General features: G+C 45.4%; 1 protein-coding gene across 2 annotated transcripts in view; it reads right to left on the bottom strand.

Moving 5' to 3' along the window:
- grk4 (G protein-coupled receptor kinase 4) overlaps nucleotides 1–16,219 on the bottom strand; it is a 67,970-nt gene that overhangs the window by 11,069 nt on the left and 40,682 nt on the right. For both annotated transcript variants that reach the window (XM_011480712.4, XM_004066309.5), the window contains exons 6-9: nucleotides 12,564–12,656; nucleotides 12,177–12,240; nucleotides 11,953–12,093; nucleotides 7,019–7,209 (exon numbers count right to left, since the gene is read on the bottom strand). In XM_011480712.4, coding sequence (XP_011479014.1) covers nucleotides 7,019–7,209; nucleotides 11,953–12,093; nucleotides 12,177–12,240; nucleotides 12,564–12,656 — 489 coding nt within the window. The remainder of the gene's footprint in view (nucleotides 1–7,018; nucleotides 7,210–11,952; nucleotides 12,094–12,176; nucleotides 12,241–12,563; nucleotides 12,657–16,219) is intronic.

Below are 16,219 nucleotides of genomic sequence, written 5' to 3'. Positions count from 1 at the left end.
TTAAATGTATGATGTAATACATCATCAATGTTTTTATCTCCAGACAGTGGACTCATAAATAAAACGCTCATATCAATTTGATTTTAACTTTGCGAAATCAATGACGTCATATTCAGCGTAAAAGTAGTGAGCATGGTGTCTGAATTGCTATTAAAATCCAGGGCACTATATAGTCCCACTATGTCGTTTTTTAGTATTTAGGGGGGTTAGGGTGGGAATTCGGACACACCCTAAGTTGCCAGTTTTTCGTGACACGGGCGCCACCCTGTCGGAACCAGACGTCGGTCTGAGTGATCGTTTCCATGGCAACTACTCTCGCCAATCAGGAGTGAGCTCGTTGGAAAGCCCCACCCCTACCACCTAAAAGGGGGCTGTAAAAAATATACGAACACTGGACATGGGGGGGACCAGCAAGCTCCACCAACTGTTATTGAGACGTCTGATTGGTCAGTTAATCACCTGAAATACAAATAAAATATTATTTAAAAAAATAGGATTATCAAGAACATGTTAAAAAAAAAGAGGAATCAGAGCCAGAAGAAATATTCTGACCAATCCAATGACTGAATAACAGCTGTTTATTTCTCTGTAGAAGTCTTTTGGCTTCTAGGGGCCAGCAGGCACTTCCTGTTTGGGGAGGGGCCCCTCGGTCCAGTTCCCGTATACAAATCAATGGTCTTTGATGCCCTCAAACTGTTTAGTTTTACTGGTTTACCTTTACACCTGAAGGCCAATTTAGGCGTAAACAGTTTCAACTGCTGTCTTTGGTTATTTTCTTTTTTACAGATGTTTGAATCTAGAGAGAGATGACAGTCAGGGCGTCTCCTCATTGACTGTACCCGATAAAGGAACAAGACAGAATCCATACCAAACACATGATTCTGTTTGTCTTAGGACTTTTCATTTGTTCTTGTTTGGTGGGCAAAGGCTGGGATAGAAAGATGCCGCATGAATTCAATTTCCCTTTGATCCAATCACGTTCAGAAGATAACCCTCATTCAAATCTTGTTTGTGAGGTTGGAAATAGATCAACAAATAATGGGGAGTTTTCCGTCTGGGGTCTACAGAGAACTTTGCGGCTGGTTTAACCCGCTCTGGTAATAACTAATAACGCACCAATTCAGAGAGGAAGGAGCGACTTCCTGCTGATGTTTTGCATGGTGGTTGAAAAGCAAAGCTGTGGTTAAACGTTCACCATGGGCTGACCCGCTGCAGTGAACCACAGAGGCGCCCGACTGAACCTGAGATTTTCAATCACGGCTGCCAACGCTCATGGGACCCGAGTTGTAGTGGACCGGGTCATTCATTCATCGGAGCGCTGACGAGCGGTTTTGTGCGGCGGAGGAGCTTCAAACCCCAACGAAGGTGGAGATTGGTGTTGGTAAAACTTGACAGTAGCGACTCTTGTGATGGAAGTCTGGACTCTCTAAAATTCTAAACCAACACATAAGCCAAGAATGATGATTTACAAGACATGAAAAACACCGGGATGACTGGAGCTCAGGAGGACTCACTGCATTGTGGGATATGGACAGAACTCGTTCACTTCGAAATACATTTTTTGGTTACATTTAGTGTCTCTCTTGCTTGTGTAAATCAATGGTCTCCAACTTTTTCCTGGCCAAAGACCCTTTTAGAGGTCCTATATCATGCAAAATCAACTTTTTTGAGCTTTTCAGTGTCTCTTTATTTTTATTCCTCACAAAAAACAACCCCAAAGTGGTATTTTGATCCATTCATGCATGTTCCTCTATAAACCTGCTCTCTGATCACCAGCCCCTCCCAATCCACGCAAACAAGTGGGTGACGTCACCAAATGAGAAACCGCCCCTTCCAGGAAGAGTCTGCGCTGCAGGCTCCGCCCCCAGGCTAACAGACACGCCCACTTTCTCCATGCAGCTAGCGGTGGTCGGCTAAACGCTTTTATTTTTATATGAACAATGAACAAGCTCCCTGTGGTTAGGGGGGGTCGTAAAGAATACTACCAACGTATTCCCTGCGTGTCGTAAAAGGCGACTAAAAGGGACGGAGCGAGAGGACTGGGAATCCTCTCCCCTGTAACTACATTCCTAATTACGGACAGGGTAGAGTTGGGAAGGGGAGATTACCTCCCCAAACCCTTAAGATTGGGTCGTTGAATGTGCGGGGGTGTAGTACAGACGGAAGCAAAAGAGATCTGATTGGAAGGATGTTTGAAAGGAGGGGAATGAGCGTGTTAGCACTGAGTGAGACAAAGATGAAAGGGAAGGGTGAGTGTGTGTTTGGAAGTGTGAGTGGGAGAATGTCTGGTGTAGAGAGCGGGAGAGCAAGAGAAGGTGTGGCTTTGCTGGTGAGCTGTGAGGTGAGACGATGTGTGGTTGAATGGAAGGAGGTTTCACCAAGACTGATATGGGTGAAAGCGAAATTTCGGAAGGAGCTGTGGGTGTTCGTGAGTGCATATGGTCCTGGCAGTGAGAGAAATGAAGAGGAGAGAGTGACCTTCTGGAACGACTTGGATGAGTGCTTGCAAGGATTTGGAGCAAATGTGAATGTAGTGCTGATGGGAGATCTGAATGCTAGAGTGGGTGATGAGAAAATTGAGGGTGTTGTTGGCGGGCATGGTGTTCCTGGAAAGAATGATAATGGTGAGAGACTGATAGGAATGTGCACTGAAAGAGAGATGGTGATTGGGAATACATGGTTCAGAAAGAAAGAGATCCATAAGTATACGTGGGTGAGGCAGAGTGGTGGAAGAGTGATTGACAAAGCACTGATGGATTATGTGGTGGTTTCAAAGGTTGCATGTAGTAGATTGCTAGATGTAAATGTGAGGAGGGGAGAGTGTGGAGGTATGTCTGATCACTATTTGGTGGAAGGAAGGTTGCGTGTGGGTATGCCATGGGTGAGATCGAGAAAGAGTGGGGAGGCAAGAAAAGTTCTGAGAGTGAGTGTTTTGAAGAACAGAGAGAAAATGTGTGAGTATCAGAAGGAATTAGGTGGCAAGTGGAATATGGTAAAGGAGCAAATGGTTGTTGGAGTGGAGGAAGAATGGCAACAGTTCAAAAGTGCAGTGGTTGGAAGTGCAGAGGAAGTGTGTGGTGTGAGACGTGTTGGGGGTGGTCTAAGAAAGGGAAGTGAATGGTGGTGCGAGGATGTAAGGTTGGCTGTAGCTGAGAAGAGATGTGCGTACGAAGTATGGCTGCAGAGAAAGGACAGGGAGTCATATGAGTGTTATAAGGAGAAGAAAAGGGATGCTAAGAGAGCTGTGCGTGAGGCAAGAGCGGCTGCGGACGAAAGGTGGGGCAGACAGTTGACTGATAATTTTCGAGAGAACAAGAAAATGTTTTGGAAGGAGGTGAAGAGGGTGCGAAAGGGAGTGTCGGGGAGGGAGGAGAAAGTGAAAACAGAGGATGGAAGGATGTTGAATGAGGGGAATGCAGTAAGGAAAAGATGGGCAGAGTATTTCGAGAGGCTGCTGAATGTGGAGGAAGATCGGGATGCTGTGATTGGGATGGATGGAAGGGAAAGTAGACTGAATGTATTGGGAGAGTTGAATGAAACGTTGATTACAGGAGAGGAAGTTGAGCAAGCTGTGGGAAAGTTGAAAGTAGGAAAGGCTGCAGGTGTGGATGGGTGTGCTGGGGAATGCCTGAAGTGTGGTGGAGCGATCGTGATTGAGTGGTTAGTGAGATTGTTGAATGTGTGTTTTGCAAATGGGCAGGTGCCGCTTGATTGGATGAGTGCGTGTGTGGTTCCCCTGTACAAGGGTAAGGGTGATAAGTATGAATGTGGTAGTTTTAGGGGTATTAGTCTGTTGAGTGTTGTAGGCAAAGTATATGGGAGAGTGCTGATTAATAGGGTAGTGGAGGGAACTGAGTGTATGATTGGTGAAGAGCAGTGTGGTTTCAGGAGAGGTAGAGGGTGTGTGGATCAGGTGTTTGTTGTGAGACAGGTGTGTGAAAAGTTTTTGGCTAAGGGGAGGGAGGTGTTTTGGGCATTCATGGATTTAGAGAAGGCGTATGATAGGATTGATAGAGAGGCGTTGTGGGTGGTGTTGAGTATGTATGGTATTGATGGTAGATTGTTGGAAGGTGTGAAGAGTTTCTATAGACATAGTAGAGCGTGTGTGAGAGTGGGAAATAGCATGAGTGAGTGGTTTCCTGTGAGGGTTGGTCTGCGTCAGGGATGCGTGATGTCTCCGTGGTTGTTTAACGTGTATATGGATGGTGTGGTAAAAGAGGTGAATGAAAGGGTGTCGGGTACGGGTGTGAGCATGATAAATACTGACGGCAGCGAATGGAGTGTGAATCAGCTGCTGTTTGCAGATGATACTGCACTAGTGGCTGACTCAGAAGAGAACTTGGGACGTCTGGTTGAGGAGTTTGGAAGGGTGTGCGACAGAAGGAAGTTGAGAGTGAATGTGGAAAAGAGTAAGGTGATGAGGTGTACGAGGTTAAGGGGTGAACGCAGATTGAATGTGGCATTAAATGGGGAGTTGTTGGAAGAGGTAGAGTGTTTTCAGTATTTAGGGTCGTGTGTCTGTGTGGATGGTGGAATGGGGGGAGAGGTAGAGTTTAGAATGAATGAAGTACGAAAGATATGGGGGGTAATGAAGAGAGTGTTTGAATGTAGGTCACTGGGAAAGGATGCAAAAAGGAGATTGTATGAGGGTGTGGTGGTGCCTGCAGCGTTATATGGGGCTGAAACATGGAGTCTGAAAGTGGCGGAAAAGAGGAAGCTGAATGTAGTTGAGATGAGATGTTTGAGGAGTATGTGTGGTGTGACGCGTATGGATCGTATGAGAAATGAAGTTATCCGAGAGAGAACTGGTGTGACGCGAGAGTTGGCTGAAAGAGCAGAGCAAAAGGCACTGGGATGGTTTGGACATGTTGAAAGAATGGAAAGGGAGCGATTGGTGAAAAAGGTATATGAATCTGATGTGAGTGGAGTGAGAATGAGAGGAAGACCGCGAATGGGATGGACAGAGGGTGTAAAAAGAGCGCTGAATGCAAGAGGGATGACTGTGGTGCAGGGGAGAGAGGCTGCTCAGGACAGGGATGGGTGGAGAGAGTTTGTGTATGGATGAATGGATGGGTGTGGTAGAGGTCTGGTCTTGGGATGAAGCGGCAAGGGGAAACCAGCGTTGGCTGAGGCCCTGCAGTGGAGGTGCCCACACTGGGCTGTGCAGCTGACCCTGGTGCAGTGTGGTGTGGCTTAGACCAGATCTCAGACCAGTCGCACGCACATACGCACACACGCACTCACGCACTGAAGGAGGAGGGTTTGGGGAAGAGACAGAGGGAGCTAAAATTGTGTGCCTTGTCTAGGCTACCCCACCTTGGTGGGACACAGCCTTGGTAAATAATAATAATAATAATAATAATGAACAATGTAAACATCCTTCTTAGCGTTCAGATGTAGTTTGGTTTTCGTGGGAGAAACGCAGACACGCTGCCGAGGTCGACTCTACGTTGACATCATGAAATGGGCGGCGCCCACAAGGAGAGAAAGGCGGGGCCTCAGATCCAGTCGGCTTACTTCTGGGTAAAAGTAAGACGACTCATATTTCATAAAGAAAATTGTCATTTAGTTTGCCAAAGGTAAAATATTATCATATATATGAATATAGTTTACTTAGAAAGGCTAAAGAATAGGATGAAGGATGGTATGGGCCCTTAAATGTCAGACTATATTTTCACGTGCTGGCCCGTATAAGACTTAAGTTAGCATCTGAATTTTATTTTGCCTCCGGCTTCCCTTACTTAACTTTGGAAGATAAAGTTTCCCCTCAACTGTCAAAGTGGAAGCTAAAAAAAAAGAAAATAAAGACGCCAACTGTAGGTGCGATGGCTAAATGATTCCCCAAAAAAAACCTGCTCACTGAAACTGGTATTTTCTAAATATATTAATGTGAATCCACAGTTTGAACAACTTTATTAGCAGCATCCTGGAACATTAGACAGCACGTTGCTAAATATTCTGCATTATAATTATGGTCTGTGGGAACAACTGTCAGAATAAATCCATATTTGGAGTAAAAACTCCTGGTTTTTCTCTGTGAAATGCAGCTTGCTCTTATTTTGAAGTCAAAGGCTCTTCTTCTGTTTCCTCTCTGGCTCTTTTTTCTGCCAAAGGAAACTTTACAAATACGTTTCTTCTGGTTACTTTGCTAGCTTAGAGGTTTCAACTTAGCGGTCCAAGTAGCTGATGGATTTCGACACGTGACCAGGCGACTTTACATGTATCAAGAATAACTCAGATGTGGTGCAGAGAATCCATAGTTTTACAAAACAAAACGTCCTTCAGAATCAAATTCTGAATAAAATGGAAAAAAAGTGGGTCTGTTTTGTTTTTTTCTCCGTAGTCCAGTACCAAACTCTCCCACAGACCAGTACCGGTCCGCGGTCCACAGTCTGGAAAAGACTCTGACGTCTCACAGCTCTGCTGGGATCGAAGTTTGACGAAACTCACTCCACTACTTTATAACGAAGACATCATTCATTTTCACATCGGGTGAAAGAGATGAAGCGGTGTCTCAACTGCTGCGTTTCCACCACACGTGATCAAAAATCTAAAAAAACGCAGTTTCCATTCAATCCTAATCCTGCGAATAAACACACACCAACACACGCCATATGTCATTCACAAACACGGCATCCGTTTGTTGTTTTTTTAATTGTCGTGTTTCCATTAGGCAAATTCACCATCCCAAATCCAATTTGCATCATTTCATAGTCAGTGGAAACGCAGCTGTTCTCTTCTTCAGTTCTATTCACCTGAACTTACCAGTCTGTTTAAAGATAATGGAGCTACAGTCGGGTTTGAAAGGAAACAGACCCAAACCACTGATCGTCTCCACACATCTGTACCTGATGCTCTGGCGTGGCTTGTTTCAATCTTCATCTCCTGCTTTTAACAGTGTTTGTGTTTCTGAGTCTTTAAGTGTTGGATGGGCTGCACCATTTCAGTGTCACCGAACCACACAGAGGGGGGTATCAGGCAGGGAGGGAGGGAGGAAGGCGGCCACCTCTGGTCTTACCTGTAGACTATCCTCTCGCGGTGCAGGTCCTCCAGGCCACAGCAGATCTCTGCGGCGTAGAAGATGGCCCTCTGCTCGTCAAAGCCGGAGTTTCCCATATTGTAGATGTGAAACTTTAGGTCACCGCCGTTCATTATGGTGAGCACCAGGCACAGCGCATCCTTGGTCTCGTAGGCGTATGCTAGACTAACCTGGAGAGACAGGCACATTGGGAGAAGGAGTAACCGGGGTCAAGTGAGAGGACGGACAGTTTGAAAGGAGCGGCGGTGAGCCGCAGAAAGGGCCGGAAAAGCCCCGTTTGGTTTGCTGAATGCACCAAACCCTGACGGAACGCCAAAAATGTACACAGAGCGAGACCCGGAGAGCTGCATTGCAGATACTTTGATCCCACCATCAATCTCTCTTTCCTCCCCTTCTTTCCCACCGCCCCCTCTCTCCCCCATCCCCCTTGTGGGTCAGTAACACACGGGGTACAGGGGTTAGTGTGCGAGCAGGATGTTGCCGCCATCAGGAGGAATCCCATCTGCTCCGAGACACCGGTCCCGGCGGGCCGAGTGAGCGGCACAGGCATCCAAACAACATGTACATACTGTCCTTAAAGGCCCACGAAACAAGAACCCCCCCCCCATGCTCCTTAAATTGTGTTTACGCATTAGCAACGGATAAATCTGTTTAAGTTGGCACCACAGTGCTCATGCCTCCTAAAACGGTCGTTTCACTGGAAATACAGCAAAAATGGAACAGGAAGAGAGATGTTTCCATCCACAGATTCTGAGAAGAACGCTGGTCACATTTATATCAGCAACCCCCCCCCACCATGGTTTTGATTGTGTCTGCACGATGAGCCCAAGTTGCCTTAGACATGCAAGAAAACTTTTCAGGATTCTGTCCCGCGGCGTTGTGGACCTTTTTTTTTTGTTTCTTTGAACAGCGGCTCTTCTAGCTGAGGTTCAATTTCAACAAAGTTTGTGTTGATGATTTGTATCAAATTTTGTCAAATTATCAAATTTGTCAATAATGATATTAATATTGACTCAAAAATTGTGTGTGTCTGTGTGGGGGGGGGATGTCAAAGCTTTTTGTTAGGGTGACAGCCCCCCCCCACCCACCCGACCCTCCTGTAGCTCCGCCCCTGCGTCGCAGTGGGAGAAACTATTAAAAAAAATAAATAAATAAAAAGAACGGCGCCAAGATCTCCTATGGGGATCAAAAAATATTTCAAAATCCACTAACGAACCCAAAACAGACGTGCAGGGGATCTCAAAGGGAAGTTCTGAAATTATTATGGGATGGCCACAGGACCTGCGGTTGGTGGTCAAGTGTGACATTTGAGGATTTTCACACAAGATAGGGCAAAAGAAGCGATCACTATGTTTGACACACAGTTTAAGTCTCCAACCAAACCAAAGTTTTGTTGACCTTTGACCTTGGGAAGACCCAAGACAAAAACAGAAATCCCCTTTAGCACCAGTCACAAATTTAAATCAGTGATTGTTCCCACCTAGTGATTTTAATCTATTGCCTCCCACTCCGACAATTGAAAAAAAAAGTGTAACCGTTAGCGCACAGAACTCCCCACCACTCTTCCCTATCCTGTTGTTGAGAGCTCTCTGTTTACACTCTCCCATTAGCCTACAGCCACTCACACCCCTACCTAATTTTAGCGGTGCTACCAAAAGGTTGAGGAATATAAGATCTAACCAGCCATACAGTTTGGATCCAGACGTTAAAAACATCTTTTCTCATCGGAGTGGATCTTAAAAGAAGACGCCTGATGAATTCCCCATCTGGAAAACGTGCAGTGATCATCGTGATCTCATAAAAGCGCCAAAACGTTGGCGGGACCTTCCAACACAGACAAGAGTGCTGAACATGGCGGCACAGGAAGAAGTGGAATCAGAGGCGCATCTGCATGAGAAGGGAGGAAGGGCCTCCTCTAACCTGCTAGAAGCTGCTGTGCCCCCAGTCTAAAATGTTCACACGCTGTATTCACCCACTCACTGAGCACGGCGCCTCGCTTCAGCGGACAGCAGCCTCATGTTTGCATCCACTAATCTTATGCAGGGATCCTGAAAGCAAAGAAAGAACAGGGAGGGAGAGAATCGAGAGCTTCGGAAGAGCACTTGACTCTTCTCCTCTCTACCGCTGTTTGGTCAGTGTTGCTAGGCAACAGAGTAGGTAAAGAGGCACATGAAGAGTCATCAGTTACGCCTGCAGCAGCGAGAGCGAACGCACACATACTCGCATTGAATCATGTGCCAATCCCAGGTGACGAGAGCTGCAAGTCTGAGGCTCTGTAATAAGCCCACTCCGGTCTGTTTGTGTGTGTGTGTGCGTGAACATGTGCGTGAGAACATGCACACACACATGCCTCTGCCATGACTCACTCAAATCAAGGACGCACAACATGCTGCATCAGAAATGGACCAGTCTAGCACACGCGGTTCAACACAAGCTCAACAATTAGCTGTGGAGCCGTGCTCCTGCACCGCTCCTGCAGGCAGGCCGCTGAACAACAGCACCACTAATGTTAGGCTAGCAAGAAAGTGTAAACAGAGAGCTCTCACTTGCCAACAATCCTTCCCACATCTCAGTGGTGAACTATTATGTCCTAGAAGACAACACAGGTTTTTGGATTTTGGCTAAAAACAGTCTAATCATAATGGAAATGCTGATCATAACTTAGACTAAAGCTCTGTGAGATTTGACTTCATCACCTGCAACAGGATCCTTAAAAACTCTGGACCGTATGTAACAATGATCTGAGAGCTAGAACGGACACGAGCACCTTTTTCCCCATTTCTGTTGTATTTGACTTTCAACAAACGTTTTTTTCTTCATTCCATTTCCTGAAGTTAATCTTTACTCAGTTGAAACTGTTTGGATTTTTTTTTTGTTTACTTTTTAAGCCAAAAGTGAGATAACAGCGGTGTTGTCTCATCTGAGCCCCCAGCTTCTTCCATCCTGCATATTTTACATCTTCCTGGCAAATGACTGTAATTATTTGGCTCGGTGAGGAGCTGAAGCAGGTGTGCAGCAGCTGGAGGATGAGTGCAGGGCTGAGGACGAAGGCTGCACACCAGTTAGGAAATGTCACCAAGTGGAATTCCTTGTTTATTCCTGATTTTTGTACAAATATCTTTTATCGAAACCTTAACAGCCCCAAAAGCGTTTGCAGACGTTCACTAGAGCTTTTTAAAAGGTGCTTGTGCGTGTTGTGACTATTATCTAGCTGTGAAAAAAACACCACAAATACCAACATGAGAAACGATCAGGACAGATGACAAACGGCTGTTAGGCTGCTCCAAATGAAACCAAACGGCTGTCGTCAAAGCAGATAGGGGCGTTTGGTCCGGGCCGTCCACGTCCAGCGGGTCAAACCCCACTGAGTGTCAGCAGATTACTGCTCCAACATCCAGACTTTAACGGGAAAAAGCCTGGATTCTGATCAGGCCTGCGCAGTTACGTTTCAGCTTTAAAGAACGCATTAGCTACGTTTCCATCACAGATATGTGCAAAACTATTGAAATTCTACAAACACAATTTCCCAGTTACACTGTTAAATCCAAATTCTGTGAACTAACACAAACCAGCTGACGCCATAAGTCCTTCAGCAACACGGATGTGACCAACACTTTGACAGCTGATGATTCAGATTTCTGCCACGGCGCTGGCGCTCATCGTCATCTATCTAAGGAGACGTTGCCGTCCGCTTCAGGCCGTGGAGCGGCGAGCTCCTTACACGTGGGAGGGGCTAAGGATGAAGCCGTTTTGGGAAATGGTGGTTTTCCAGAGGAGCTGTGGATCCAACAATTCCTCATGACACGCTCAGCTTCTGATGATCTGTGTGACACTGTGGGACCTCTGGTGGCGCCCGCCGTGCAGCGCCCAAGGACGCTACTTCGTATCACGAAGCGTATCGCCATTAGCGAGGGGATTTATGGCTCTTTTTAGGGAGATGAATCTTTTGGATCAGTTCATTTCAAAGAGCCATTCAAACGACCGGCTCATTTGGCTCTTATGCACTTTGAAGAATCCAGTCTGGAGTTTATTTATTTTACTCTGGAAATAGTCACAGGGAGGATTGATGGGATGAGATCTGGATCAAAATAATTCAGATTCAGATTTCCCACCAACAACTGAGTTTGAATTATTTTTGAAAGATCAATTATAGCTTAATTTGTCTGTGTGGATATGGAGTCATTGTAAAAATTCCATTTCCATACCAAGTTGATCACTATATACCCTCTGTATAAAGAGTGTACTTTGAATTATGTTACTAAGGCAACAGCTAAACCAGGGGGTCTGCAACCTTTAACGCTAACAGAACCAGAATCCAGTTTCTTTGTGACAAAACCGAGTGAGAGCCGCAAAATCTCACTACACTAAAAATGCACTTTATTTATGTGTTTTGTGGCCATTCAGCTTTATATGTGAACATGTAGCTGCTGTTGACTGAATCGGCTGTGATATTTGCATCTAAAGTAATAGGAGCATTTATGTTAACATGTAAACACAGTGGAGGAAGTACACAAAAGGACGGTCCCCGGTCAATCGCGACTCGATCGTTCATGTTAACGAGCCAGTCAAAAGATTCGGTTCGTTTGTGAACGTCACATCTCTAACCTACATCCGGTTGTTGGTCATGTGACTCATTTACTCCCAATTGCAGTTTTTAGAAATATATCAATTTCACTTTAAAAACCTCCAAGTGCAAAAAATGCGAGTTTTTCAGAAACTGGCGAGTTTCCATTAGGCAGATTTATTATCGCATATCCAATTGGTGCAATTTCCTTGTCGATGAGAGTTTTTCCAGAAGTCTCATTGGATGTCATTTGCAGCACCTTGCAGCCATTGGTCCCAAACAAAAACACAGACAGGCATAAACAACAGTTCTGTTCAAAAGGAAGAATAAGAAAAAAGGTCGTACTTACTACAAAACTACTGTTAACTTTTTCTAAAATGCGTTTTTCGTTTAGTGCCATTGCTTCACCTTTTCTTTTCTTCACCCGCTTCTTTTCCAGCTTTTTACAGGCGTACATCTTACCGGTGGCTCGTACTTGGCAGGCACAAACCTGGAAAACAAGCGGCAACCCACCATGGTCACACACTCTTTACATCAAGCTCATTTATATTGGGGGGAAACACTGGGACTTACCTCGCCAAAACCACCTTTTCCTAGTACTCTATAATGTCTGAAGGTATTTTTGGTTACTGGTTGCCTGGAGAGACGAGGAGGACAGAAAAAACCCACAGATAAAGATGCTTGAATGGAACAGAGTCCATGACTTTCTTTCTTTCAGACCCTGTGATTTTGCAAACAGAGTAATGGTCCTAAGCAATATTAATCTGCAGCGATGATTGCCATTTCCACCCGACTCTGGTTATGCAAAACATCATCAATTATCAAACGCAAGCACACGAACTGGCAGCTCCACATTTGACAAACAGCATGGGTTGAGGTCTGCAGTCAGCATCTCTCTTTTTGTTTCACCGTTACGATAGATAAGAGTAGTTTGCTGTACGTGATGCACAGGATACCCACCTTTCCAACCATTTCCACTGCAGGAAGCGAGAGAAGTACATGGACTCCTGGTAGGAAGAAAACGGAGCTCCGCTCAGGTGATCCCGAACTATTCTGGAGGGAGAAGACAGAGGAGGGTTGCTGGTTTGATAGACGTGATGATGCAGAGGCCGGCGTCCTGTGCCGGCCTCTGTGCAGACAAAGAAACGACCAACGAAAAAGAGGTTTGAATCTTTTAATCCCGCTCCGATCATCCCTTGATCTATTTTTGGTCTTTTCATTATAGTGATGCTGTTTTTTTACCCAACCTGTATAGTTTTCTAGGACATAGTTTCTGCAGAGCAGCAGGAGTCCATTAGAAATTCCCCTTTTGGAGTTGTGGGCGGAACAGTTTTTTTCCTAATCATTCCTTTGTTTACACTCTCTGCCACTAGCTTACAGCCCCTCACAACCCCGACCTAACCTTAGCGGTTCCACAAAAACGTCGAGCGATATCAGAGCTATCAGCCGTACAGTTTAGATCCAGATTCCAGCTCAGACCAGGAAAACAAAGACGTTTCCTTGTAGGGGTGGGGGCGTATCGATCTGAGTATGGATCAAAACCAAGGTGAAGTATTGGTACTAGCGTGACGAGACTGATACTACCGGTACTATTGTCTGTCTCCATTGTTGCCAGAATGGGCAAAAAACACCCCAATTGGAGTAAATAACCGACAAAAATATTCAACGAAATGAGGTGCACTGTCAGGAAACGAATGACGAATGACCCTCAACAACTCTTCAGGGGAACTCGATGGACATTTCACTCTAAAGCACATCTGTAGGATTTCGTAGGACTTTTCTCATTTTTCAAAGACATATTTCACCAGTTTTTACAGAAGGTTTTGTTTGATTGAGGTAGTTTCACTAACTAGTTTGTGGCAGTAGTTGCCTTTTGTGGTTCAACCTCAAAGTCCTGGCCTCTCCTGGCCTACAGTCAGTCGAGCATCGCTGCTCTGAGAGATGTTGCAGCAGACTTTGACACCAGGGTGTCAGCCTCAAACATAGGCGTCCTCTTCACCTCCGCTCACCACCAATGTTTGACTTGCACACCAAGTCCTCCTTAACACCGAGGCACCAAACGATCATGAGCTGAGCTGAGCCGACAGCAGCCGCTTCAAGGTTTTTCTTACGCTTACTGCAGCTCTGTCAAAAGGGAATTTGTCCTTGGTTTGAGCGCTGGCAGAAAAAAGATTCAATCAGAAGTTGAGGATGTCAAAACAACCCTCACTTTTCCACGGAAAACGTCTTCTGTGTTGGTGAACGTTCCTCACCCAAATGTAGCTCCGCTCGCTTTACCATTACGACTATTAAACGCATCCGTCACTTCGGCAGCTCATAGGCCGAACCAGAGAAACTTGAACTATGAGCGACATTCACGGCCTGTCGTCGCCACGGTAACAGAAACCAACGCTCATGGAGATCTTTATCCTCTGCCACGCAAAAAACTTTGGGACCATATTTAACCGGGATTTTGGACATCTGTTCAAATGAAACAACCACCAGAGAGCATTAAAAGCTGTCTGTGGTCTCATCAGCTGCTGTTTTTGGCACAAAGCCTGGGGCTGGAAAATTTTACCAAAGAAATTCCCTTCACCGTGGTAAAAATATCAAGCTGCAAGAGAGTCAGTACACCGACAGGAACGATTGTGGACTCAAGAAAAACGGTTCATTCTGTGGAGCTTAGATGATGAGTAATATTCACGGACTTCTGAAATAATGTCTTTTTGTGAGTGTGAAGCTCTGATGTTGGACAAGACGTGGTTTAAAATGTCCCATCAGGCCTGTTCCTCCATCCCTAATGCCTCTAACCCTTTAGGAAAAGGTCAAGAAAAGTTAACCCCTTCAGGCCGCTAATTTGCCACTTTCCATATAATCCAGGACTTTAGCATCACCTTGAAATGTTTTAATATCATTTGAAATTAGGCGTGAAGGGGTTCAGACTGCTAGAAGGAGGAGCCGAGTCCAAATCCTCATACAGGCCCACATCGCTACACCTACTTTACCAAATCCATTGACTGTAAAAGAGAACTGGACTGTGTGACTCCTCCCCCCTTGGCGTTTCAAACAGGAAGTGGCTCTAAGAAGCCAAAATCCCGTAGACTTCTATAGAGAAATAAACAGCTGTTACGCCGTCATTCTATTGGTCAGAATCTAATACTTTTAAAAAAAAAACATGTCCTTGATCATCCTCATTTTCTTTTTCAAGTCATAAATGACCAATCACATACCCCCAATAACAGTAGGTGGAGCCTGGAGCAATCACTGCTTACTGGCGACGTCTGACTCCAACACGGCAGCCATCGTCCATATCATGAAAAAATGGCGAACGACTTGTGTTCATTTGATTGGAGCCGCACGTAAACCACTCTGTTTAGTTCTCTGATACACTAAATGGTTCAGTAAACTTGTCTTTCCATATAACATTTTTCCATCCTCCACAGTCCAGCAATTAAATTTGGACCTAGGCAACTCATATGCCAAGTCAGAGAAACTTGAACAAGTGATATCCAACACTCATGGAGTTCTTTACCTTCTGGCACACATAACTTTAGGACCATATTGTCTTCATTCATCCTTCTGTAGACCCCTGTAAAGTGCGAATTGCATGTTGCTGCACGGCTGAGAAAACCGTTTCAGTGTCCGCATGTGAGTGGGGGTCGGTCACAACTTAGGTTAATTATCCAATTATCTGTCACACAGCTTCCATCGGGAACCAACCCCTTAATGCTGAGGGTCAAGCAGGGAGGCAGCACTGGGTCCCATTTTTTTAGTCTTTGGTATGACTCGGCCTGGATTTGAACTCACGACCTTCCAGTCACAGGGCGGACACTCTACCACAAGGCCACTAACCTGGTCTTCCTTCTCCAAAGAATGCTGGAGTATAATCTGTCAGGCCAAAGAATGGACCATACAAAGAGAATGGACGTCATGCCTGATGGCATAAAAATGAACTGTGCCTTTATTATCTATATCCATGTCTCAATTTCTAAAAACAAACAAAACAAAAAGCAAAATGTGCATGCTCCCAAACCTACGTCTTTGTTCAGAATTTCCGTGAGTGTAGGATTCCAGACCAGAAGAGGTTTCTGGTGTTTGGCAAACAAAAGGCGAAAGAGATGGAAATCAGGACATTCTGCAAAGGTGGTGTGTGTAGACAAAACAGCGTCATGCCACGCGCACTGATGGATCTCTATTGATTATTACACATATAGAAACGTCCTTCACTGGACCAAAAAAGTCACATTTCCATGCGCGCCACCAAACCTTTGGAGGGGGTGATTGATTGTGAATGAGGGCCGTTCAAATATTTCAAAACCGTTGCTGAAGATACATGTTTTGACCTAAAATAACCGTTGCTTTCAGGCTATTTTTCTGGGCTTTTTCAAGCACAGAACCTGTTTGACCGCTCCTCCCATGTTACACTGCAGCGGAGTCGGCTCAACTGAACCAGGAGAAAACAGACAGAAGTCAGGCCTTCACTCCTCAGCGAAGCCCATCTGTTCAGTTTGAGTCGACTCTTTTTTGCTTTTGTTAAAGCGGCTTCAGCTCTGGAGCAGGAGTTTTACCCAAAGAGACCGGAGGACAGCGGCTTTCCAACATCCTCCATCCAGTCACCTTCCCAGATTCCACAGAGA

The sequence above is a fragment of the Oryzias latipes genome, chromosome 1, assembly GCF_053564925.1.
Source record: "Oryzias latipes strain Hd-rR chromosome 1, Olatipes_Hd-rR_3.1".
Classification (NCBI taxonomy): Eukaryota; Metazoa; Chordata; class Actinopteri; order Beloniformes; family Adrianichthyidae; genus Oryzias; species Oryzias latipes.
This window is presented reverse-complemented; position numbering and strand designations above follow the sequence as displayed.